This window comes from Nyctibius grandis, chromosome 7, assembly GCF_013368605.1.
Source record: "Nyctibius grandis isolate bNycGra1 chromosome 7, bNycGra1.pri, whole genome shotgun sequence".
Taxonomy (NCBI): domain Eukaryota; kingdom Metazoa; phylum Chordata; class Aves; order Nyctibiiformes; family Nyctibiidae; genus Nyctibius; species Nyctibius grandis.
This window is the reverse complement of record NC_090664.1, coordinates 949,306-976,308: the sequence shown is the minus strand read 5'-3', so window position 1 is coordinate 976,308 and position 27,003 is coordinate 949,306. Positions and strand designations below refer to the sequence as shown.

The following is a 27,003-nucleotide window of genomic DNA, read 5'->3' as shown; positions in this document are numbered from 1 at the left end:
AACCCATCCCTCCGGAGATGCACAGCTAAGCCCACCAACTCACCGCGTACCAGCACCAGCTATCTAGCTGCCCTTCTCCTCTCAGCCAGGGATTTCTTCTGCTCGTCGCTTGTCCTTTCCCCCCCTTTTCTCCCTCCTGGCTTTTACATTTCTTCCACCATGATCCATTAGGTATTTACCGACGGGGTAATGTGACTTTTCACACCGGCTCTCTGCGTGCACTGCCCTGCAGACTGGGCTGGAAAAAGCCTCTCCCCAGCCCCAGCTGGCTGGACATCTCCCCCCCCGCTACCTTCCCCTCCCCTTCACACTAGCCAAGCCAAGGATTCCTCTCTCCCTCCCTCTTTCTTTTTCCACCCCTCCTGCCTTCAGTGTAAACCCAAGACGCAGGATCCTGCCGAGGGAAAGTGCTCCTTGAAATCATCACCACAGACCCCGCTGCAAAAGTGCAGAGGAGGAGAGAGAAAAAGCCTCGGCAGCCAACCTCCTGCGGCTGAGGGCTTTGCAAGCAGGGCGATGGCTTCAGGCTCTCAGAGATTCTCGCTCACCTTTCTCCAGGGCGTGGGATCTGTCTTCTTCATCCTTCAGATCATCTCTGTTCAGGCTGATGGTGAGTCCCCCATTCAGTTTGGGCTGGGTTGCTATGGCTGAAATGAAAGCTGTATGTTGAAATGTGTTATTGCAAAAAAAACCCAAACTTTTTTTTTTTTTTTTAATAAGAAACTTAAATACACGCCCCAGCTTGGGTTAGGAAACATCTGATTCAGAGGTTTCTGAGACTCTACAAATATCCTGGGGTTAAACAGAGAAAGGAAATAAGATCCCAGAAGGCTAAGATTATTTTATAACAACAAAATGACAGGATAGTGAACTTCTCCAGAGGAAATAAGAATAACAAAACAAAGCCCGAACATGAATAAGAAGACTCAGCTATATTTTAGGAGGGCTTTCCTTATAATTAAAAGTATCTTTTCTCCAAAGAACTTCTGCATCTACCCACTTGAGATGCCCCCCGACATCGATTTGTACGGGCAGGTACTTGAGGAAGGGAAGACAAGAAGTCAAAGGCTTTTGTAACCCTTTTTGTTCAGTACCACACACGCTGAAGATGACCGCTCACCTTCCTGCATGTGAGTTTCATCTGCGCTTTGCTGCCGAGGGATGTGATCAGGACATGAATTTGGCTGAAGCACCAGCTACCAGTTGCTCTGAAATGGGACTTTTTACTCGCTGATGATAATCCTGAATAGCTGCATCCCTTGAAAGTTTCCAGTAGTGTATTGCCCTTTCAATGATTAAGCCCATAATAATGATGACCAACTTGCCTTAGCAAAAACACAATTTATTTTTGAAACAACTGTGTCTTTTCCTGGGAGAGCAATGCTGAATGGCCACATTTTTTCACTTTCACAGCTGCGATAGATTTATGCCTGGTGTCAGGGTTTTTTTATTTCGATACACTAATCCTTTACCATTGATGTTTGCTGCATTATTCCAGAGAACAGATCTTAAACATTATAGGGCAATAAAACCTCTTCTTTTTGTTCGCAGAGTATTTCTCCTCCCTAACCTAAGCGTATTTCAGCTGCTGACAAAGTATGGCAAAGGAAAAGGAGAAAATTAATCTTGCCTGTATATTTCTACCACTTTGTGTAAAATACCATTTACACAACAGCACCCTGTCTTGTAAATTTGAAGAAAATTACTTTTCGTTAAGAATAAAGGAAAAGAAATGTGTCAGGCAACTGCACTGTGCCGCAGTAGGCAAAACTGCGCTTCTAATTTTAGGAAATAATCCTTCTCTAGCAAAATGCCTCTGAAATGAGGAAAAAAAAATGCATACCTGTGAAAGAGGGTTCTCCACAGAACTTAAGAAAAGGGGACAGGACAGGAATAATTAATTTCCCTTGCTAAGAATGCTTCATCTGAAGAATTCTCTTATCTTTTCAAGAGCACCTCCCAATTTATATTATTTCTATAGAATTAATGGCATCTTCTTGTTTCCTAAACAGACATCTTCTAAAGGATAAAAGGAAAAAATAGTTGGAGATCATTTTAAGGCAGAGTTCGTGACAGATTTTAAATGTCATTCAACAGTTTGTCAAATTTACTTCGCACACGGTAAAGCAATTATAAGAATTAAAGGGTAGAATATCTGAAGTACATTACAGTTGCAGAGCATTATAATAATACCATAGTTTCCATTTTTATTTAACTTCTAAGAATCATTGTGAAAAACGTGCAAGTCCTCTATTAACATGTTCTTCAGTGTGTTCTCCTAATATTAATATTCAAGCAAACAACTGTAACACTGTCCTGTAAACCATCTGGCTTATTGTACGTTGATACAGACAAAAGCACTTTATGTGAACTTTAAAATTTACCGCTACATGTAGGCTTACGTATTTAAAAAGATCTGAGAGTGCGAAACAGGATTAAAACTTTCTTTTATAACAGATTCTGGCCTGATCCAGACAGGAAAACACTTTCTCACTTGTGTAAGTTGTAGTTGAAAATACAATTGTGCTACTCTCTAATACATGCAAATGTCACTTAGGTGCCAAAGGACCGTTCTGGGTGACACATATGCATGCGTGTATTTGTTATTGTTAACGAAGAGTAACTGACTGTTTTGCAAACTGCTGAAGGGATTTTGAATTCACCTTGTAAAAACCCAGTGAAATTCAGCCTGGCCCCTGTTACAGGCAAACCTCCGAAACCGGTTACGATATATTTCCCTAAGGAAGACTTTCTCTTTATTATCTCGCACACAAATAATGACAGAGAGCAGGCAATAACACTGGAGACCATCGAGGTCTGGTGAAGGCGTAAAGCCTTGAAGCTTAATTGATCTCTTTTGACTAGTATTTACCACAGCACATATTGCTGTAGTGCAGAGAGACTCCAGAAAGACCAAGGTAAATGCCGAAATAAACGATAGCTTTGTTTCGCTTTGCAGTTTTTTGTGATTGAAACGTGCTTGCTCATAGCAGCTGGAGTCAGGTTCAGACAGACAGAAGGCTCCTCAAGGGCTTGCTCCTGCTCTGAGTCCCATGGTGTGCCACTACTGTTAGTGCAGTTATGGAGAAGAATATAGGTTATCGTGAGGGCTCTCAATTATACCAGTGCAAATGCAGGCTTTGTAAAATTCATTTGCGTTTGCGCTGGAATAGAACAAGGATGCAGCTTCATGCATCCTGCACAGGAGTCGGCTCTGCTTTTTGTGACTCCCTCTTTTTTCTTTTCATGGCTGCTAAAATATCTACACGTATGAACCATAATTTTCTGCAGAGTACTTGCCCTGAGACAGAGCATGTCAGGAGAGAACGATGGCGATTAATGTACCTTACTAAGACACTCCTGAATTGAAAAAACGTGCTAATTGCAAAACTTTACTACTTGTTCCAGAGTGGAGTTGGTCTGTTGGCTAAATTTGGGTACATGGAAGACCTATTGGTCAAGCCAGTCATCTGGTAGTGACCGTGCATAGTGACTGCAGAGGTTGCAAGTGGAAGGATCCTGAGTCCAGAAAACTAGGCACAATTAGGTGAGGATCTGAGATACATACTTCTGACCTAGAACCAGATATATCTGATGTCAAAAAAAACTACTATACTCTTTCCTTCGGCTTGCTTTGCACCTTTTTTGTAAAGACAAGGAAAAAAGTATGCTTTTTCTCTTCTGCTCTCTCTAGATGCTTGCATTTGAGTAGCAGGTGTCTAAGCAGTTCAGGCTCCCAGTTGCAAAACAGCACATATTCTTGTATGTTGCAAAAATAAATGCATAATCAATTCCAATTGCTTGATCCTAAAGTGTGTAGTAAAATTAAAATTTAAGCTCAAACTGAATTTAGCTGAGGAGGAACTCAAAGGTGACCTCCCAATTTTGCTGTTTTTCTGATGATGTAATATTTTAAGCAATTTGAATTAAATAAGACATCACTCACTTTAGTTTCTCGCAGAAATAAACTCTACATTCATGAACACTAAGCAGAACTGGTAATTACCCAAATCTCTGTCTGTAATTGTACAGTTTTACTGAATCCTCCACCCTTACTGTTACAATCAAGGCCATTGTTACACACAGCCATAGAAATGGAAATTAAATTGCTCCTGAAGTACAGAAGTGACCTTCCCTTCCTCTGCTCTCTTTTACCTCAATTTGAAGTTTTTAACATTTAAGTAAAAATAAATTAGACTCTACATTTGCACATCTTTCACCACGTTTATTTTGTTGAAACTGATTAGGTTGTATCCTTTGAACTAGTAAGTATCATGTCATGAGATCAGCACACTGGGCATACCTTTTAAAGTGCTTTCTTTTTATATTATTTGTGAGAGACATTTTTATTTCAAAGTATATTGGCTATGCAGTTTTATGTTTCTCTTCAAGCACAATGCAAATCCTTCTGAAGACATGAGAACTTTGAGTCCATTTCAGTGGGCTTTGAACCATGCCTATATGCTTCAGAAGAACTTCTTGTTGTATCTATTTCTGTATTAGAATAAATTAGCCAAACTCTGTCTTCTTAATAAACAAGAATATTCTGCTAATTCCACTGAGATTCCTAAAAGGATGAAGAAGCAGATTTTGGACTGGTTTTATTTTTGAATAGTCCCTTTTTTGCGCTTCCATATACCTGATTGTAGACAGCTTTTCAGTCTTGAAAGCATAATAAGGTCTAGTTGTTAGAAGCTGAGTTTAGCAAAATTTGAAACTAGAAATAAGGTGGAGTGAGAGTAATGAACCATTGGAACAGTTTACTATAAAGTGCGCTGTAAATTCTCCATTACTTGGAGTCATTGAATCATGACTGGATGCCTTTTGAAAAGACATGCTCTAGTTCAACCATGAATTTTTGGACTTGATGGTGGAATGAATTACTGGGGGAAATCTACAGTCTAGTTATGCAGGAATTAAACAAGGTGATAAAAATGAATCCTAGAAGCCCTGAGATCTGTGCTTCCATGGGTATGCTTTCAATCAGAAATATATAAAAATAATATAATAAATAAATCTTAAATAAAAACTATATTCACCTATTGCTTCTTTACAAAGTTTTAGTGCCAAACAATAAGAAAACTGATTCTTTTATCAATATATCAAAATATAATCCATATTCTGTATCAATAGTTATCAGGTGATGGTAGAGGCTAGCAATACAATGTAGACTACTTATTAAAGAAAGGCTCTCTTTGGTTTCAAGTGTGAATTTTTCTTCAAAACTATGAATCCAGCTGTTAACTAACATTTGGAAGAATTATATCTTATCATTTATGTCTTACCATTGAAGTTAAAACTTTTTCACTGGTTTTAAAGAAGAACCTGAAGAAACTTACTGTGACAAGGACATTTTTCATTCTGAACCTGCTAAACTCAAGGTGTGTATTAAGCCTCCGGAGAAAGACTACTTTGCATGGATTTTTAGCTTGATCTTGAAACCAAAGGGACTGGCTTTGTTTAAAAAGGCTTCAGAAAAGTATGTAGAGTTTTAGGAACAAATTTCCACACCACCTGTCCAATCATCACATTATGGGAAACAAATGTTACAGGGCAGAAATGAAGGGAAAGAGTTGAGAGAGCGCTCTAACATGGTGGCTGTTCAAAGGTGCCACAACCGAAGTCGTACTACGTTCTTCACACAAATAAACACAAAGACATGATCCTTCATCCTGTGCCTTATGGAAATATAGAACAGTGTCATATTTAAAACTGCATATTTAAAACAGACTGACAATACATCTCTTGATACTATCTCAGAGAGAAAACTGATTTCAACTACCCCACACTGTCATAATGTGCTAAAGAGAAAGGAGATACCATCTGAACTTTTCACAACCCCAATGCCAAAAATGACTGTGATGTCATCAAGTATGTGAGACAAACCTTTTTTACAAAACCTTTCATTACAACTAGCAGCGATAAAAATTTGACAAATATTTAACCAAGACCCTTAGATCCCTAGCTTGAAAATGATACCACTTTTGTGATAAAAAGTGAGAAAAATTCAATACATTAATATCTCAAGCATGTTAGCCATGCCACTGTAAGGTGCAGAATTCAATTTCAGTATTGTAGTCTTATTTATTTAAGGGGATTTCCTGTTTTGATGTGCTTTTGTATTTTTTCTATTACCGTGCTAGCATGTCTCCTGTATTTTTTTCCTGTAAATGCCCCTCAGTAACATGACACAGCTCAGGAATCTGGGGATCCAGCTATTCCATTGGTCAAGCATCCAACAAGTGAACCTTACTTGCTATTATATTTTCTAAGTAAGAAATTAGGCAAAAAAAAAGAGGGCACATCTTAAAAACTGGGCAGAGAGCCATAGCTTCTAAAGCTTTGGAGAAGATTCCCAGGTCGGTCTGGTAAGCAGGTCAGCCTTCTTCATCCACTTCTGGCTAACCAGAATTTCCTATTAAGCAGCTCACTGTAATTTTCCCAACCAGTAAGTCCTTCCTAGCTTACCCTAAAACCTATTTGTCTACATAACTTGGACATCCCAGATACCTTTTCGAAGGACAAGGCTGTTTTAAATCAGCATCTTCATAGTTTCTAGTAAAAAGTAGATTTGTCTTAAGCACTAACAAACACATAATAGTAGTTAAGGAAAGCTGTCTCAGCCTCAGTCTTGGCTGCTAAACTCCTCTAAAAATGTAATTGTTACTTACTGGTAAAAAGACTAAATGATGAACTTAATTTCTTCTAATATATCTAGATGGAACTCGATCCTTAATGATTTTCCTTTCTTTAAGTCTTCTAACTGAAATACTGATAGCTGGAAAATAAGGGTTACTGCCGTGTCAGACTAACATGATTTAAGTCAGATGCTACACAAACTTGCCCTACGTGTCTTTGATGATGCATCTCAATCCTGACAGCCAAATGGTGAAATGCAGAATGTGGGCAAGTTTTTATTTGGGACAGAGCCTCAGTAAAGCATTGCACTTAATCCCTGCTTACCTTTACGAATGAAAGTTTTTCTGCAACTTCAGAATGGTTGTTTAAATCCATTGTCTTTCTGCTTATCTTGTCTCTCTCCCTACACCATGCGTGCTTCACTACATCTCTTCATGGCCTTGGAAACAGCAGCCTACATTAGTCTGATGCATTATTTGGGATGTTTTACAAAGAATCCTGAAGTTTTGGTACTTAGGACTGTAGATGCTTGCTTTTTTCACTGTTCTGTGTAGACTCTCCTGTTCTAATTACAGTTCATGGTATTATATCATTATTATAATATTAGATTCAGATTTATTGATTTGTTGAAATAATATGCGGTGGGGGAGGCACTTGGTACAGAATCAGTCTGAAGAATTCCTGATATTGGTCAATATATCCTGTGAGTGTGAAGTTAGCTACACAGTGAACACTCGGTATGTGCTGGAAACGATGCATTCATATCACCACCACCACTAATCTACTTTTGAAATAAGACATGATAAAAGTTTCCAGACATTTACTGAATGGACAGTGCGTAAAAGTTGTCTTCCTGCACCTGCAAGCAAACTCAATCTGTACCTTTGAAATTTAGAAGGTGTTCTGAGGGATATTATCTTCAGAAAGAAGATACTTATGGCAATTTAAATGTCATCACTGTAAACTGTCTCTTTGTTTATTTCTGTTTCTGGAGACATCCAGCTAATATGTTTATTCCATAACCCGGTAACTTCTGAAGCTTCATTGCCAAAACCCCAACTGCCCTGTTCCCAGTTGCCAAAACCTCTAACTTTCACCCTTACAGCTTTCACAGTGTTCGATAAAGTAAAATAAACTGAACTGAAAATAAAAATAACACAAGAAATTGTAATGCTAAATATGTTCTCATGCTCATTCAAAAGAGCCTTCCATTAAGAAAAAACTTCTGTCTGTCTTTCCAGAAAGATAACAAAACAAAGTGGCTTTGCAGCGGCGTTTAGGCACAAGTTGCCATAAAATTACATAATTTTGATTTTAAAGAGTAAATATAAATCTATTTCTGACATGGAAGACTGGGTTGCAATACTGGCTTTTAGATTTGTGCTTACTTTATAGATGTCATTATAAATGTCACTGTAAAATGCTTAGTAATGAATTCCAGTGTTATAGCCTACAGGAGATGTTCTGACTTTGACAATATATGTGGGTATGAGAGAGTGTAACGCTTTCTCTCTCCAGATCTTAAGCACAGACCTACAGAGGCGAGACAAGCTTCTCATATGGCCTAGGAATGAGTAGGGGCTTAGCCATGCTTGCTTTTCTGTTGATGAACAAAACTAAAAGAAAAACTAAGACAAAGGTGCTTACAGTGTTGATAAAATTACTCATTCCAAGAATAGATTGCTCATGAAAATGAACTTCGTAAAAGCAAGAGGCCTTTATTTGGTGATAACTTGCCATATTTTTGTTGAATATGTATTGAGTACAATGCCATGACGAGTGACACGTCCTTTCTTGGTGCTGCAGGGAAAGTGTTTGCACTTGAGTCCAAGAACAACTCTCAGGGTCTGGATTTAGCTGAAGCTGAGAAAGCTTGTGTTGACCTGAGTGCTCGCTTAGCAACTGCAGAAGAACTGAAAAGGGCTGTTCTGGACTGTTCTTTCGCTGGCTGCACCACAGGATGGCTCGCTGGTGGCTCCACCGGGTAAGGACAACAGCATAACCCTTCCTGAGAAGTATGAATGACAGCTGTCGAGCAAGTTTTCCTCCTTGGCTAATATTACTGAAAAACACTGGCCACAATTCAAGCGCCGTGACATATAGCTAAATACAGCACTCTCCCCACAAAATCGATTTTGTACAGCTAATATTGCAGGGACACAAATATTTATCAGTCTCAGATCACATATTTCACAGATCTGAAGCGATTTCCTCTTCTTCTTTCCTTCTGAATTATGTCATTGTGGTTCTTTTTCACCTGGCTCGTAGCGGGGTGCTGGGCCCTAAAGGAGCTTGCAGGCTGAGGACACAGTGCTGGAGTTGGTGTCAGTGCTCCCAATGACTCTGTTATTCTCTACTCCATAAGAAACTCAGTCAACTGAGCTTCTCGTGGAAACCACGCGTCTGTCTCAGGTATTTACATGTCTGAATAGACAATAGGCACTATCTTATATCCTGAGAGATTTCTGGATTTTTTTTAAATGACCAAAAAGTCTAAACCCTAAAAATTTTTTTCCTAAGCCAGTTGCAGACTGAAAAGCCAGGAAAACTATCCATCTCTAAGAAGTGCATGGCAAAGTTTTTGTACAGGTTCTTTTATACAGCCTCTGTATTATGGAAGTAAGGAATGATGATGGGCAGGAGAGGAAAACGTCTAAGCAATACTACTAGTTAGTCCTGAGAGATCCTCAATTAATTGCTGCAGGCACTGGAACTACAACTATTGATAGACCAGTTGTGGACATACCCCTGAATATCTTCAATATCAAAATTGGATACAGTGATAGTATTGTACACATGATGATGTGGGAATGTAGACATCATCATACTGATGGGAAGGAAAGGAAGATTTTTCATCTTCCGCCTTTCCGTACTCCATTCCTTCTGTAAACCTGTCCTTAATATGGAAGTGTCTAAACTATTTATCAGAAGGGACATTGTAGGGGCACATCAGTGTGCCGTAGCTGTGCAGTCACCATGTCTGACCTTCACTGGAGGTCTTCACCAGAGAGAATAGTTCTTCCGGGCTGGAATTTGATACTCTCTTCTCTGGGACTATTTTACCCATGTCTGGGCAAGCACCAGAATGTATGCTACTTGGTTTGCTGAACTGGGTATTTTTAACTCTGGGGAAAACCAGGAAAAGTATAATGCCTAAAAAGGCTATACTGGTTACACTGTTAGTTAACGGAGTTCTGGAGAAGGAATGAGCAGTTGAGTGCAAAGTATGCAAATGAGACAAAGTTATTCAACTTGGACAAGCTCAAGTAGAATATAAAAACTTCCAGAAAGATTTAGCTGAATGGGCAAAACGATGACACATGGAGTTCAATGATAATACATGCAGGAGGAATATGCAATCTACTTGAAAATATCTTACAGGGTTCTGATTTACCTCTCAGCTCAGGAAAGATATGAGGACATCACTATGGAGAGCACAAAGAAAACCTCTGTCAGACTGCAGCTGTAGTAAAAACAAACACACAAACAAGCAAACAAAGAAGTTGCTAGAGTGCTTATGGAATGGGATGGAGAGTACGAAAACTATATACATGCATATATACACATATAGGTCAGTGTACCAGCCTCCGTTGGAATACTATACGTATTACTTCTGTATAGTATCTTAAGAAAGGTACTAAAAGAGGCTCAAAAAAGGGCTCAGGAATGATTAAAGGAATAAAAAAGCTATTAAGAATGGACTCAAAATGTTTTACAGAATTATTTATTTAATTTTAAGAATATATCTTCAGTTACCTATTCAATACTTTGGGCATTTACTTGATAAATGGAAACATGACGGCAAGGATAAAGGATAACTGGTAAACAGAAAAACCTCAACCCACACTCAGCTGATTTAACACAGTGAGGGGAAAGCAGACTTTACAGCATGCCCAGAAGTTTACAGAAGTAGGGAAAATAATTTCCAAAATAAAGGACTCCTCACTGGGCACACCTCGTGTTTTTTATCTTGATGGACCTCTACATCTTTGAATGTGATGGCATGGCCCAAGGAGAGAAGTGACCTCCCCACGTTTGCCAGGTCCAAAACTATCCCGGACTTTATAGGCTGGATCTAAAGCCTTGGATTCCTCCCATCAGCTGACTGGCGTCCAGTGCACATCACAGAGCTTTAGTCTAATATTCTCCCATATCCTCTTGGACCGTGTACATCAGAAAGGAGATGAATAGGAGGGAACATGATAAAATAAGTTCCTAATTTCAGGAAGAATGCAGTTTGGTTTATTTATTTGGTGCCTGGAAAGTATCTCAATCTTTCCCATGAGGAAAAATGGATTAGACATTGGCAGTAGAAGTAAACACAAACAATGTGAGTGAAGTCATTATAGTGTTGCAGATTTTCTGACACACTTCAGGTCTCCTTCCACCACATAGACTTAAAACTGAACGGGAGCTCTAGCAGAGATGGAAGGACTTTTTCATCTCTAGATCAATTTGGCAGGTTTTGCACAAGTCAGTGCTTCGTTCATTTCTGATGGCTATTTTCTGGTCTTAGTGAATAATTACAATCCCACTCCTAGGAAATATATCCATCACTGTTGGCTGTTTTGTCCTTATTATTTTTACAGCCAAATAAGGGCCTGGAAACCTGTGGGAGTTTCTCCTGTTAGGACTGAGGCCCATCACTAAGTCAGCGTGAGCGTACTGCCTGCTCTCTGGGCTATACCTCTTGTATGGGCAAAGAGGAGAATTTGGTCTGACGAACGAGCCCAATTTGGGTGACTGTCAAATTTCTGATGACTCCTATGTAAATATTGATCCATATGTAACTATGCAAACATTTTGAGATTATAATGGAACATCCTCTGTTGGATCCAATGAGGTTGTGGCCACCCAGCTTGCTCCAACATACTTCAGCTGTTGCCTCCTCAGCTGTGCTGGTAAAGGTGCTCATCTCTTGCCAATTTTAAGTAAAATATTAACAGGGTGGGCAACCAGCTACTAGGTAGGGTGTTAAAAACCATTGCTGGTGGAAGGAGACACCCATCTGCCGGTGGAGAGGCTCGTGTTTCACTCTCTAACCCACTTCAGTCCCTGCAAACTGGGCTGGCCCAAGCAGCAGGTCTCAACGAATATGAATCCCTTCAACTGATGGAGGATGGAAATTGCTTAAACAAATAGATCCCTGCCAGCAAATCCAAAGAAACAATAAACTGGGTGGTTTTTGTGGTTTGAGCAGCCTGGGACAGAACCTCTTTCACAGGCATAAAGGGATGTTTTTGTCTTCCACTCGCAGTTGTTCAGACCAACCCAATTCAGAGTTCAGGGATATTCGCACAGGCAAGTCACTGGCAGGTCCAAGGGCTTGGGAACATTTAGAGAAGAGCCACTAACAATTAGATAGAGGTAAGAGGATAAGGGGTAACTTCTTCCAGCAGCCCAGAAGTAAACCATTTACAAGTCAGTCCTGACATGTGTAACTTATAAAGCATTACACATTGTTACATTTCAGGAAATGAAACGTCGTTAGGCAGGTCTCGTTTGTCAGAGGAGTCCTAATAGCTATTTATACTGAAAATGACACTCCTAACGACTTATTTGCATGTCAGACAAGTGAGTCAGTAAAACCAGCAAGCGATCTGCCAGAATATAAATGAAAAAAATGTGGCAGAGTTCTCTGAAGGGCTCTCACTGCTATCTTTTGAATTCAGATGTCGTACTGGAAAACCTTGTGTCAAGTCCTCCAGTGCTGGGCAGCGTGTCCTGTAGGGTCTCATATTCATTTCTAGGGTTTTTGAAATTTGGAAAGCGAACATGACACAATTTTTCTTATGATCAGTCCCATGCACAGAATATTAGAAAGCAGCTATTTATTTTAGAAATTGTAAACATCCTCAACAGCTCGTATTAAGATATTCATAGTGAATTTACTCATTTCTATCACTTTTCTAGGACTGTAAAGCTGAAGCTGTCCTATTCCCTATCCCGTTCCTTATTTGTCTACGAAAGAATGAAGACATGTGTCCCTTCTATAAGGGCTTTGAAGCTCTGCATACACTTTCTATTCTATGATAGACCTCCTGCAGGGCTGTCAACCTGCTCCTTTGCATGAAATTGCCCTGGGCTGGTTCCTACCCAGTCCTTGGAGAATTTATTTCAGAGGGGATAACTCTGGAGTGAGCAAGCAGAGTCAGCTAGAATAAACCTTGCTGTGGGAGTCAGAAGACTGGGGTTCTTTTCTTGGCTGACCACAGACCAGATGTTTGCTGCTAGGAAAATTACTTCATCTCTATTTTTCCTTCCTTTTGTTAGCTCTTTGGGTTTTGCACTGACTCCTATTGAATGCTTCTACAGTGTCAAACACAACAGGGCCCTCACTGCAGATGACACCAGTGGGAAATATAAAAATAAGACTCAGAAATGACATTTCACAAGACTACCTACTTCTTTTTCTGCCTACTGCGTGGGACTTGCCCAGCACCTGGCAGTAGGGTAATCACAGCACATTTCTTGGGAAAGAAAAAAGCAATATCCAAGGAATGAAATAAGGGTCAGTCGCTAACCCTTGCCAGTCTTCTCATCTGTGTGTGTAAACCTTTGGACTTGAGGGCTCTCTATCCAGGTGTACCTGCTATAACAGGCCCAGTTGCTTACTTGTGGAGAAGCAGTCCTAATGATACGTCAGCTTGGCAAGCTCTCTGTTTTATTTCAAAGCTGTGCTCTGCTGCCTGATAATAATGCGTATGAATTTGCTCCCAGACATGTGTATGAGGTAGGTCAATTAATTCCCTTCAAGAGAAAAATCTAGACATAGCTGACAGGACATGGGCCAATTCAAAATGCTAAAATTGCTTATGAAACTGTCTGAGGAGTTCTTGCACTCTGAAATGCCTTCATGTCATAAACCGTAGTCCCACAGCCCACAGCTGGTGTCATGCTCTGCTAGAAGATGACTTTGTCTTCTCATTGTTTCTTGTCAGTCATCTCAGAAAGTCTCATACGGAGAAAAAACAAAGTAGTTGTGTTTCAGGGGTAGGGATTTCTACATGAAGCTCGGTCAAGAGGCTTGAATTTAATGCATGGACATGGCCAGTTTATTCCAAGGAATGATATCACTGAGCAACATGGCCATGAGCCACTTTGCACCAGCTTTGGGGGGATGAGAATCTTTTCTCAGCACAACCTGGGGGGACAGCATGGGCAAACTATGACAGCCAGAGTTCTTGTAAAACACACAGCGCAATAATTGAAGATTTTTTTAGAAAACGTATTTTTTCAGGAAAAGCACCATACAAAAGAAAATACATTTTTAATATATTTTCTAGGACAAGCACCCAAAACACCATATGCTAAACTGTAGCATCGCAGTCCTCAGAGCAGCCCTTTACTTAGCTGGGATTTGTACTTTTAAATTGTATTTTTACTGGGAGGTTTTTTTAACAAACTTTGAGGGCTTTAGCAAAACTTGAGCAAACTTTGGCACAAAAGGTAGGGGTATGCTAGTGAAATTAGTTAATGCCAGAAGGTTAGAACTCATTGTTAAGACCAAGGAAAATCACAATATTGAACAGGAAAGTAAGCCTGACTTCAGAGGTGGAGTAACAGAAATGGGGAGCAGTGTAACAGTATTAGATGAAGACTAATAGGAATTTCTGCCTTAAGCTAGCAGTCAGCTGGAGAAGGCAGAGCAGGAGAAAGAGCTGGGTGTAGCACTGAACACAGGACGACAGTGAGCTGGTCGTAAAATAAAATAACTCACATAAGATTTGCAAAAAAAATAAAGGAAATTCAGTCCTCCTAAAAGACATCCAGCAGCTCTTCCAGGGGAGAAAGGGCAGTACTGAAGGGCTTGGACGAGGCCCTGGTGAGACACCACCTGCACAGTGCAATGTAATTCTTGGTCTAGGATCAGCCCAAGAAAGCGCCTCTTATCAGAAGCGATTAAAGGTGGTCAGTTTGTTTAGCCTAGCGAAATGAAGACGGGAAGGGGATATGCTTACTGTCAGCAAATGCACAAGAGCAACTACTACCAGGATTCTAACTTGCCAGTTAGTTCTAATGAGTTTGATTTTCTAATTTTCAAAAGAACTTCACATATTTTGCCCTTTTTAAAAAAACTCTGTAATGTTTTTTCCTATCTGAAAGCCTTTTGTCTGAGAATTGAGGTTCTTTGTACATGAACAGCATTCAGCAAATGTTTTTTTTATTTTTTTTAAAACCCTTTGGTAACTAATCAATAACATCAGTTATGAAAGCCATGGATTAAACTGGAGCCCATAAAATGAAATTTGGTAAAACCAGTTATCTAGTGACACTTGACGTGTCTTTGAGCACTCAACTAGTCCAGGCCAGGAAGCAACACGATTCTCCTCTACATGCACTCAGAATGCTCAAATTACATGTACATAGAGATATTATAGTAAAATGGCTACATAAAATCTTTCATACTAGGCTACAGTAGGAAAATCTGCATGAATGGGCCATATTTATTTAATGAACAGAGGCCTTACTATTTCAGTAGTCATATGGACAATTTTAAGCACAAAAGGCTGCATTTTGGTGTATATTTTTAAGAATCTAAAGGATATTGGTTCTGCCTTGGTAAGACCTCCTCTTGACATTTCCAGTGGCAGTATTGCTCTTGGAATGTCTTCATGTCACACTTAGCAGCTGCTTTCTTTGGGTCACATCCAGCCAAAATTAGCCTCTATAGTTCCCAGTCAATGGCCTTTCCAAAGCCCACCTGTGCTCCCCTTCATGACTTTTCAGGGAAACTTTCTTCCCTTCGGTAATCGTGAACATGTCATTTATATTTTATTCCTCATCAGAGCCAGCTTTATAATTTGCAGTTTCCCCAACTACAGAAGGGAAAGACTAAGAATAAAAATCCTCTAGTTTGGCTTCCAGACTACAGATTTTTTTCTCTCACCTATTTACTGAAACACAAATGGCAAAGCTGACCCACGAAAAAAATTAGCACAGGATGTTAAAGATTTATCTTGACTAAGAAAAGTGATGAAGTTTTTAACCTTCCAATTAGGGGAAGGTTTGTTATATTATGTTATGAACCAGCCTTTCACAGTGCCTCAGCTAACACATTGTTGATTATGTTCTGAGTTGAATATATTCATATGCAAGTTCATACTACTATGAATAAATGTCATAAGACCATTCTGACTCAGTTCAGTGAATTTATCGACTAAGACTACAAAACTTACAATCAACTGGCAGATAAAGTAGCAACTACAAAGCATCCCAGTCCCACCTACTGGTTTCTGTGCTGATGGATCACACTATGTCATATAAACTCAGCTGTTAGCTCCATATGTTTTAACTTGGGTTTACTGAAAAATTTTCAAGTATTACAAAATTGCTCTGTAATTGTCTTAGAAAGAAGAAGTACCAGTGGGTACTACTATAAACAAATTTTTAATATAAAAATATTATGTGTGTATTCTTTATATCTTTATTATACATGCATATATACAATATATAAAATTAGGTATCATTACTATGGCTCAAGTATATCATTATGGTATATTTAATGACATATATTACATACTGGCATATTATGGCATGTTGTGAAATAAATACTGTTCATGCCAGCTTTTCTGCTATTTCCTTCTTTGAACAGAGGAATGATGAGAAGTGCAAAATATACCAATTACTCATTGGTTACATAATAGATTAGAAAAAATTTAACCAGCTCAAGAGTAAGTGGAAGGCTTCTACGAAGCCTGGTTCATACATTATTGTGCTATATATATTAGATTTTCTCCTCATGTGTGCACATGATAAATGCAATATCTGAGTCATGACACAGGAAAACAATGATCAGCTTGGCCAACCTCTGATCTTTCTTTCAGGGTAGATGCAGAGGGAGGACTGTTAATTGTTCTTAGTCGGATGAATCATATCGTACAGCAGGAATTAAGCTGAGGTTCGACATAGCACAGAGTCTCTGTGGTCTCTTGTTTTCTCACCTGAGAGGAGAAGAGGCATCATGAAGCAGGTTGTCCTTCTAGGCTGGGTAGCAGTGGACTGAGAAGATTCTCAGTAGTCTTTGGCTTGGCTTGTCGAGGAACCAAAAGAGACACCATCAGGCACCCTCCCACTTTCCATCATCGAGCAGGGGCTGTTGTCAACACCACTAAACCCCCCCCTTTCCCAATGATATTTTTACCTTACTGATAGTATATGATACTTACACAATCTGTAGCAATAGTATGTGTGATCGATTTTTATGCTGTGATTGTGAGTTCATGGCCATGTAAGAATAATTTTCAGGGATACATGGATGTTTCAAGCAGATGTGTATTAAAAACAGAGGATTATTATGGATGATCTGTGGTCTGAACTCAGTGTGTTTCTTCTGAGCATGTCTGCTTTCATAAGAGATCTCCATAGAAAGAAAAATAAAATTGCATCTATTTTATACAAGGTACAAAATCACGCATTACACTGCTCTAAGCAGCAGATTACAATGTATGCTGAGTAATGAGCAAGTCTGTTTAATTTTAAGTTCAAATATTACATGAAAGTAGCAATAAATAGAAATAAAGTTCCTTGTATGTTTACATTCTTCTAAATGGCTGGCTAGGTGGATGTGTCCCTAAAAAAAGTGTGAAGTTTGTGGCATTCTCTCAACCACGACGCATGCCCCAGCGCAACAGTTCAAAATAGTAAAGAAACAAACTAGGCGACACATTTCCCCAACCTCTCAGCAGGGTGCTGGAAAGAGTAGGAAAAATGTACCATTTTTTGTTTCTTATTTCAGCATGGCCATGCTGCTGCTGAAGAAATTTAAAAATATGTTGAATTTTGAATTGATAGCCATTTTTCAATCCTCAAGTGAGAAATGTAACAAAGTTAAAAGCATCAAAACCTACCTTTTAGAACTGAGACAAAAGTGTATGTATGTATTTAATCTATAATTATGGATGAAAGCCTAGCATTTTAGGATTTAGGGAGACATGAACCCATCCTCAATAACTCAGAGAAAAGAGACGACTGCTGTATATTTTTAGTCATACCTGGAGTCCTACTGACTGCAAAGAGTCTGTTTCTATGCCAAAGGTGTTGCAGGTCTGATTGTTAGACCTGCTACAGAGCAATGCTGAGCACTCCTGAAGCTCCTTTCAGCAGCAATAACAGCAGCTTACTGAAGATGCTTAAAGCTTGCAGGATTGATCTCATGGTGGGAAACTACTGACAGAGGAGGAATGGGAGCGATGAAATAGATTTCTTCTATTTTTTTATGTGTACAAGACACATGATTTCTTTCATCTCAGAAGAATTACATTGGAATGCTTGAAGTTTTAATCAGATCAATTTTAATATGGCAAAAATCCAAATTAAAGTCCTAAGTAGATGATTAACCAGGGTCTAGTCTGTTGTAGAAAAAAAAAAAGAAAGAAAGACGAAAAGCGATTTTTAAACTTCATGTAGGAAAAAGGTTCAGTGAGAAACACATTTAAAAAATCTTAATGTCATTTAAAGCCTTTCTTTATATATAATGTTAAAACTATATGCAAGATACACCTTTGTAAGTTTGGTCTCATTGCATAGCAGCTAAGAAATGCTTTTAAAATTAATTAACTAATCAATAGATTGTGTCAACTACAAACTTGTAATACAATGCTTGAAAAAAAAGGAAGAAAAACTTGCTCTTCCAATACAAAATCTTATGTGTGAGCCAAGTATCCTGTTTTGGAGATGACTTGGATATACCGAGGATGTGTCACCCACAGATAACTTTTTAGCCTACTGAAGAAATGATAAAGAAATTACAGTGCTTTGGAGCAAAGTATATTGGCTAGAAACTGGAATTAGAAATCAGAAAATTCAAGATAAGATTTTCAAGAGTGGCTTCCAAGTATCAGGAATTTTATTCCTTGATTGCGCGTAGAAAGGAACGTGGCCTGATTTTCAGAGACCAGAATTTTATGGTGGCAACAATCTTCAAAACTGTTTTTTTTTAAGAGAGTCTGAAGTCTTAAGTACACAATTACAGATAAAAGGCACAAAGTTTTAAAGACATGTCAGTAGCTGTCTGTTCAGTGTTGCAAGGCATAACTGATGTGGGTACCTAAGCAAGTGAGTGATTATTGGAAAGATTAATGTTAGTAAGTCACTCTTTGAAGGGAGGCATCACTATTTCATTCACTTAGGCCTTGTAAGACTAGTGGAACAATATATGAATACATACAAAAATTTTCTAATTGATGGCCTGATTCTCCCAGTCAGCTGAACTCACTTTGGCAGATCAAGTCACTTTTGTCTAGGTGCCTGATTACTGACTTGGAGGACTTGGACTTTAAATGCATTAATTCTAAGAGAACTCGATTTTAAACTTGTATGGACAATATTGTCCTTCAAGTGACCCCCCCAAAAAAATCAAAAGGTGTTTTCCTTATAAAAGAAATATATTTGATTTGAAATCATAAAGGGGCTTTCAGTAAGGGATGACATCATGTCGTTTTCCAGAGCAGAAGTGTGGTAGGAACCGTTCTGGTATGTATTCGTGACCACCACCATATGGCTTGTTTCATGTTGCTTTTGTTTGTTTACATTAAAAGAACATTAAAGTTACATATTTAACGTCTCAAAAGCTAACGCATGCCAGAATTAAGATGGTCTGTACAATCGTAATTCAGCCCACTTGTGTAAATCAATTGTTATATGGTATTTAAGTGCATGATCAAACACTGGGTTCCCGCTGGACCTTTTCCACCCTCAGTGAATGGGCAGTTAGTCGACATTTATTTTATTCCTGAAATTGAGCACAGGACTGACGGCAAAATTAGTTCAACCATTGCACAATACAAAATGATAAATTTCCTCCACTGGAAGGATTCCTCTGTGGAAAGCATTTTTGTCTTGCTTTCACTAGAACAGCTGACCATGCAACACTTCTACAAACCTGCTGCCCACAAAAAATAAACCCCACACCATTAATATCCAGCTGCAAAACTTTGGGCTGAATTCCCTTTCCCAGCCTTTGTAACAGTGTGACAGTAAAACCAGTGTTTTCTACAACAAACTGTCTTTTATTTGTTAGTTTTAAGCAGCCAGTACAGCTGAGAGAAAAGATAATTAGTAATCTCTTCCTTCATGTTCAGCATCTATAGAGTTGTAAAACCAAATACAGATTTATTACTTTTGTTCAAGCCTATGAAGGGCAACAGGATGGATGAGGTACTGCTGAGTACCAAACCAGAAGAAACAGAGTTTACACAAAGGTGTGGAATTACTGTTTAAAAAAAAAGATAGACGTTTTTCTTCCAAGACTCCAGATGAATTTTCTGAGCTTGCCTATGTTAGCTTTTGAGCAGTTAAATATGCAACCTTAATGACCTTTTAATGTAAAATGCTAATGATTTATAATCTTTCAGACCAAATCTTGCGTTTTCTATTCATTTGTATCCAGGTGCCATTGGTGGGAATCTGTATTGCTGGAATGTGAGAGCAGAATGTGGCCTTAAATACTCTGGCACTTGGTCTGGTGTTTAAAAGTATTACAGAATATAAGAAGATAAACATTCTTTATTGCTTCCTATGCCTTGAACTGATCTACAGCAAACACTTTTTTAATTACTTCTAATTCTCCCTTGGCTTTTTTCATAGATTTCCCCACACTAATGCCTTATGTGCCAACTCTTAAACAGTTAAGCTGAGGCTAAAGCCTGACTACTGTGATAAAAGATCACCAAATTTCACCTGCATGTACAACTCCAGAAGATTTCTGATTATTTTTTTCTTCTTCTTCTTTATTTTAGGACAATTATATGCAGAAAGACGGGCAGCAAACAGCAGAGCGTGAAAGCCATTGATGTTAAAATTGAAACCGATCCCTTTGTGAATGACCAATATGATGCTTTTTGTGTAAAGGATGAAGGTCAGCACTGATATACTATTGAAATAATGCACAGTCATCGCTGTCTTGCAACATTAAAAGTTTGCCTTCAATTTTTCCACTGCTGAGAGGCAAAGAGGGAATGTTAAGGAATAAATCTTTATAGCAATTGCCCGCTAAGTGAGCCAACTGCTGCAAAGACATTCATTGCAGGAAATAAATTGCATTATTTTTTGTCTTTGCTGCAGTTTAGCAAGTTCAAACAGCACTACTGATCTCGAAGAACCCATTTTGGTGTTCACAGAACAGATTTCATGGAAAAGAATATATCTGGCACCAATATAACTGAGATGCCTGAAGCGTCTCCCATACTCAGCACTGTAACTGAATGTAACGCAGAAAGCTGGCTTCCAACCACAGAACACCACGCTGTTGCCTATCTATTGGTATACAACATTTGTATGCAAATAACTTCATTGCCTCCATTTTATTTTTGGTTGTTTTTTTTTTTGTGTTAACAAGTGTAGACCAGTCTGCTAGGGACTCTGGTATATCATGGGTGATTCTGAAAACGAAATTATTTCAAATTTAAGTTGGTGCTTAAACTTTTTTATATTCAAATGCTGGAGCCCACAAGCAAAGATGGATTCTGAAGGCAAAAAGTATATTGTTACTGATAGACAGGATTGTGTAAAGAAGTTTGGGAACCCCTGAAACAGATTGTTGATGTCTGCAGTGAAGTTTCACATCTCATTTCCAAAAGAAGCGGGGGCAAGCAGATGGCATTTACTGAGAAACAATGAGTTCACAACACAGAGGGGCATTTTGATAAACAGTCAGTGGCAGCAGTGGGAATGAAAATATGGCTGAAGTGAAATGTGGCAGAGGTGATGCAGATTTGATGTGCACCCAGTTGTTTAAAAATTGCAGATTTTGACTGACCATCCTGGCAAGTAACCCTGATGGTATCAACTCCAGGCTCCGTGCTGCTACGAGCGATGCCAGCTCCGTCACCCAGTTGCTAATGTTGTCACACAAGCACCTTTGTGCTTTCTTCCATGCTGCTCCTCACATATAGGAGCAGCTCCCTGTAAACATCTGCAAAACTCTCTCATTGTCTTCCTTCAAATCTCTCTTTTGTCATCATCCCCCCCTCGAGAAAAACCTTGCGGTGGGTGGGACAGCTGTGGGACGCTGAAATCATTGCTCTGGCCACTATTGTTCCATTGTGCCCTTGTGCTCCCCTGTCTTTCTCCACCTGCTGCGTCTGAGCTTACACGTAGATGCTGGGTCTCAGGGAAGGAACTGTGTTTGCCTTTTGCATTTGGTTACTGTTCACAGTAAAGGGGCAGCAAAGGTGAAGATAAGAACATAGTCTGACAATGCTTGTTGGAAAGGAGTACTACACAGGACTCAGAAACTGCATAGTTAAAACTCAAGGGAGAATTTGCATCATTTGCAAAGAAAAGACAATTTATGAACAACTTGTTTTGTACAAGGCAGGGAGTTTCCTGGGATAAGAGAATAGGATGATCATGCCAATGCACTCACCAAATAATCCTTACCCAGAGAAACATTTCTGGATGACAGTAAGGTCCTCTCTTCTTTGAATATATGAAAAATTTTGGATGCAGAGTCGATATTTGAATAGAAAGGCTTAAGTTGTGTGGCAGAGCCTGTAGCTGGTCTGAAAAGAGCAGAGTCCAGAAAGGAAAGAGCCTTAACATGCAAGAGTAACACACGGTAATACACAAGCCAGCACAAAGCAGTTGGCTGATGAAAGAACATCCTACACCTCAGGGATGCCACTTTCAGTTTGGGGAAGTAAATCTCGAGTAAGAAGCAGCAACAGCAAACCCTGCACCACAGCCTCAGACGTGGCGTATCTGTTCTGCTGTTTTGTGCATGTGGCTAATAACTACACGTCTAAGTTACGATTAATGAATTGCTTCTTACTTGAAAGCTCCCGAGTATTTTTTTCTTTTAGAAAAGTGGGCATTGCCTTTAATTGATACAATTTCAATTATAATACAGTAATACATTAGTATTTAGACCTGTGTATAGAAATCAAGTACAAAAAGCGGGTTGTTTTGCCGCACTGAAAGTGATAAAACCCAGGTTTCTTACACTGAGACCTACATCCCCATACACAATAACTGCAAGCCCTTTAATTTCTTCCATATCCATCCAACCAATAATCTGCAGTCCCATATGAAATTCATCTGGTTCTTTCTCCAATATTGCTTAACCTCACCCCCTGCCCATCGTCTCCCTGCCTTCAGGGCACTCTCAGCTCCTTGCTGGGTCCGGGCATGGCTGGCTGGGCAGTGGGCCACGTATGCCGTGCCTGCCTCAGAGGTATGAATACGCTGGTGTGTCCGCCTGTAGGCAATGCCCATCAGCTGGCCAGCACCACTTGTGGGGACGAGTAAGAGCTGCGTCCTACTTATGCCCATCCCAATGGAAAAGACACATTGCTTTGGCTCTTTCCTCTTTTAAACTCAGCTTACCAAAATGAGCAGACGCTCAGCAGCTTTCCCTTCTTTGTCAGACTTGGTTGAGGTCAGCCAGAGGCTCAGACGTGCTGGCAGGTTGAGGATGGACAGAGGGAACAGTCACATCCACCTTCTCTTCTTCAGAAGCTAAGTTGATGATAGTAACTCTTCACAATTCTACTTTCAGTTCTTAGGGTTGTGCAAAGGGCATCTCGAACCACTATGGAACTTCTAGTACAAATCATCACAAAATTCCATTCTTAGGCCTTGATTTATAATTAATCTTTATGCAAGTAACATTTAGCACGTGAATGAGTTCAGTCAAGTTGCTTAAGCATACACTTCGTCATGCCTCAACAGCCGGGGCAGTGGTCAGGTGCTAGCAAGAGCTCTGGGCGTGCTTACAGGGTCAGGCTTTTGCAAAGAAACATCCTCAAGAGAGAGATAACCTTTTTTTTTGTGCTTCTGAAATAGATTTTGTTCTCTACACACGGAATAATCACAGCAATCTTTGATACTAAAAGTTATGTTGTACAGGGAATTAGGTACTGAGAGTTATGTTCAACGGGGAAAGACGTAGCTGTAATGCTTTATGAATGCTGTGAGTGTAGCTGCAGTTTTCGCAGTCCTGAGAAATGCGTCTTCTCAGTTTCTCGTAAACAAATGTTTTATGCAGCCATTAGAGTTAGGAAGACAACTCTGTACCAGCTCAGGATCTGCTGAGATCAGAAAGTTTCTCTCTTAGCCCCAAGTGCCAAAAATTACCTAAAAATATATTAGATTCTGCCTATTCTGAAAATGGAGTATGAGACGTAAGTCAGATCTGGCCCACAGAGTGTGTATTTATTCTCTATCAAAGCTCATAAGAAAATGCCTTAAAGTATAAAAGAGATAAAGCAAGAAAAACACAAAGCTGGAGTTTTTCCTACCTGTCTTATTTTTTTGTAGGACCGCACACAATTCAATTTCATATGAATATAATCCTCTCTGTTCTCTTTCTTGTATTATTTTAAATGCAACAAAGGAAAGATCTGTTTGTTAAGAGCTCTCAGGTTTTACTGGTTCTCTCTTTTGGTGACCCAGTGATATTTACAGGCAACAAGTAAGATTTCTATTCCATAAGGCTTTGAATTTCTGCCACCATAGGAAAACCAAACAGGCAGCAACTTGTAGTAGCATACAGCATAAATGCAAATCAAACTTTGTTAAACATGACTGCTGGCTCCAAATACACATCAAAGCTTGATGGCTTATGTACATATTTCAGTTTGCCTTTTTCAGCAGTAAGAAAAAAAGAATTGTGTGTTCTTTACAGCAAATATATTAAATATACTTTACAAGACTAATCAAACTGCATTTTGCTTTATGTAATATTTGAACCATTTCTTTGTCATGCTTTGCTGTGGATATGAAGTTTTTCATTTTTTCATTGCTACAGCTTTCTTTTCCAGAGCTTTGCATGTAGCTGACAGTGAATTTCCAGCTACCTGGTGATGTCATTTAAACTAACAAATTCTTACAAGCCCGATCTGATGAAAGAGCTATTGGCATCCTAACATTGGTAGCTTACAAGCAACACTTATATTGGCTCTGACTGAGTTTTGGTTCTTTGTACTCTATTTAAACTCAGGGGTTTTTTATCCAAAAAGAAAAAAATCCATATACTTTAGTATCTCTGCAATCAAGAAGAAAAACAAACACTCACACTCATCTTTCACAGGGCTGAGCGTTAAGAGTTGGGTTTTCCAATTTCTTAATGCCTAGATGACATACTATAAATTCCAGTGGTCTCTTTGGAAAAACTCTGCTGAATTGGGTGGTTGTAACAGGGGATGTTTTACGTCAAAGAGGATGTGTCATGTCAGCTTTCAGAGCACAGTACATAGTTAAAGTAGCAATTGTAGATAATCAGACTTCAGTAGATTCCCAGTTCTGCCAGGTGGCGTGGAAGCTGAAGTCTGCGTCTTTTTCATGTTGATGTTTTTTTTGCGTTGATCTTAGGCTGTCCTTTCTGTAGAGAGTATTTTATCAAGATATCTCAAAAAAATCTTTAAAAACTGATGGCATGCTTGTAGTCTAAATCAAGAAGATGCTTCTGGAGGAATCTGGATTGGGGAGGAGGGGTGCTGTGTTCTTAAAGTGACTTGTGTTGACTCTTTGCCAGAAATCACCGATCACAAACTCGTTTCCACACTCGGTTTGGAGTTAAAGTTACTCTTCAAAGAGGCCATAATTCCTAAAACCAATCATGACTGAATGTGCTGACTCAATTAACAAGAGGCGTTTTCAGTCCCTCGTAAAAAATAGTTACTGAGTCTCTGAGGTCTGTAACCAGAGCCATCACTAGCCCTAACATATTTATGCTCGACACTTATATCTTTGCTGTGCCACTTATTCCCATTCAGTTGTCAGATGTTGACTCTGTCCTGATTTCTACCCATCTATATTGTGTCCTTTACTGACTGTGGTGGTGACTTTCACTCCAGGAGACAGCCTGTGCCAAATTACTGCTGACATGAGGATCTTCTGTGCACTTCAGCTTTGCCGTATATCTGTGCTCTGCTGTCTCGCTGTGTAACCCAATCCATCCTTGATTGCTGGAGGTCAGCTATCAATGTATGGAGCCCTGTTACGTGTTTGACCTCACTGTCAATATGTATCAAACTCAGGAAGGGTCACGATGTCCAGAACTGGATTCCAAGTTTCCAAGTTTGAGATGTGAACTCGTACACAACAAGGCAGCGCATGGGATCTCCTGGATGGGGCCCAAGTATCAAGCACATCAGACTTTTCTACTGAGAAGCATGCATTAGGCTCATTTTTTAGCAAGCACTATGAAAATATGCTGGTTTACAGGAGGATAGGTGAGGGGAAAAGCAGTGCTCCGGATGGAGGGTTCAGTGCTGGAGGAGCCCACTCCTCATCTACCAGCATCACCACTCCAGGCAGCCCCTGTGGTCACCTTAACAAAGAGCACTACTGTTCCTCTACATGACAAGCTGCTGCCAACACACCCTCTGTCACGCTTCGTGGCCCAGATCTGCCTCCTCTCTTCCAGCAAGAAAATGGCCTGAATGCCAGCACTGAGTACAGGCTGTTGTTCCAAACAAGCCGATGCTTTGATGGCTCCTGGTACAAAGGCTGCAGACAAAACCCTGAAGCCTGTCCCCAGAAGTGGCTCAGTTTGATGAGCTGCTGTGCCAGTGTCACTTCTGTACGTGTACCAGAGAGAACAGGTTTGGCAAAAGGCTGAGCAGGAATTGTCATAGCAACTGAGACTGCAGCAGGATGAGGAACTGTAAGATGCTGCAACCCAGAAGATTCCTGTACATCTTACACAGGAGAGGACAGCAGCAAAATGGATGTAGGAACTGGAGTATGTCTTTGCAGGCTATCAGCTTTCACTTGTGCTTGTCCGTGCTGTCACTCAATATACTCTGCAGCAAAGTCTCATATGAGAGTCAAAATTTCCCCACAGAGTGTTCATCCATGAACATCTTTAAAATCGCTGCTGTTCTTTCTGTTCACACATCAGCCAGATCTCTCTTTCAGGATCTCATAACTCTCTGTTACCACGTCCGTTGCCAAATTTTACAGTAAAGCTCCCTTCAGCTTTCTTCTTTCCTGGAAGGTTATAATGTGCTTTTTGAATGTGTTTGCCATATTTAACTAACGTAAGTGTTACTTTTCTGCTTCCTCTGGCCACAGGATTAAGAAGCAAGGCTTTGTAGATAAGAATACCCTCTGACATATAATTGTCCCATACAGCCTTGAGATCAATACTTCCCTCAGAGCAGATACACAGCTCCCCTTTTTCCCGATGGAAGTAGCTACATAAATAAAGCACATGAAATGCAGGGGTCTGTAACCTTCCTATGAGGCAATGAAATATTTTTTTATTCCTTTCATCCACATCAATCTCTATTCATCCAACCAGTTCACAGGAAAGGCATTAGCTGCTAACTGCTCCTCACTTCCTTGGATGCCAAGCCTCCATAAGACTGTACATAAACTGAGCTTTGTGTAGCCTCAAGAGCTTGTTTTTTCTGTCAG

At 39.6% G+C, this 27,003-nt stretch overlaps 1 protein-coding gene across 1 annotated transcript in view; it reads left to right on the top strand.

Annotated features, from left to right (window-relative positions):
* Positions 1–516: 516 nt before the first annotated feature.
* SUSD5 (sushi domain containing 5) overlaps positions 517–27,003 on the top strand; it is a 39,571-nt gene continuing 13,084 nt past the window's right edge. Inside the window, exons 1-3 of the mRNA XM_068405533.1 lie at positions 517–610; positions 8,446–8,623; positions 20,379–20,497. Of these exons, the coding sequence (XP_068261634.1) occupies positions 517–610; positions 8,446–8,623; positions 20,379–20,497 (391 nt within the window). The remainder of the gene's footprint in view (positions 611–8,445; positions 8,624–20,378; positions 20,498–27,003) is intronic.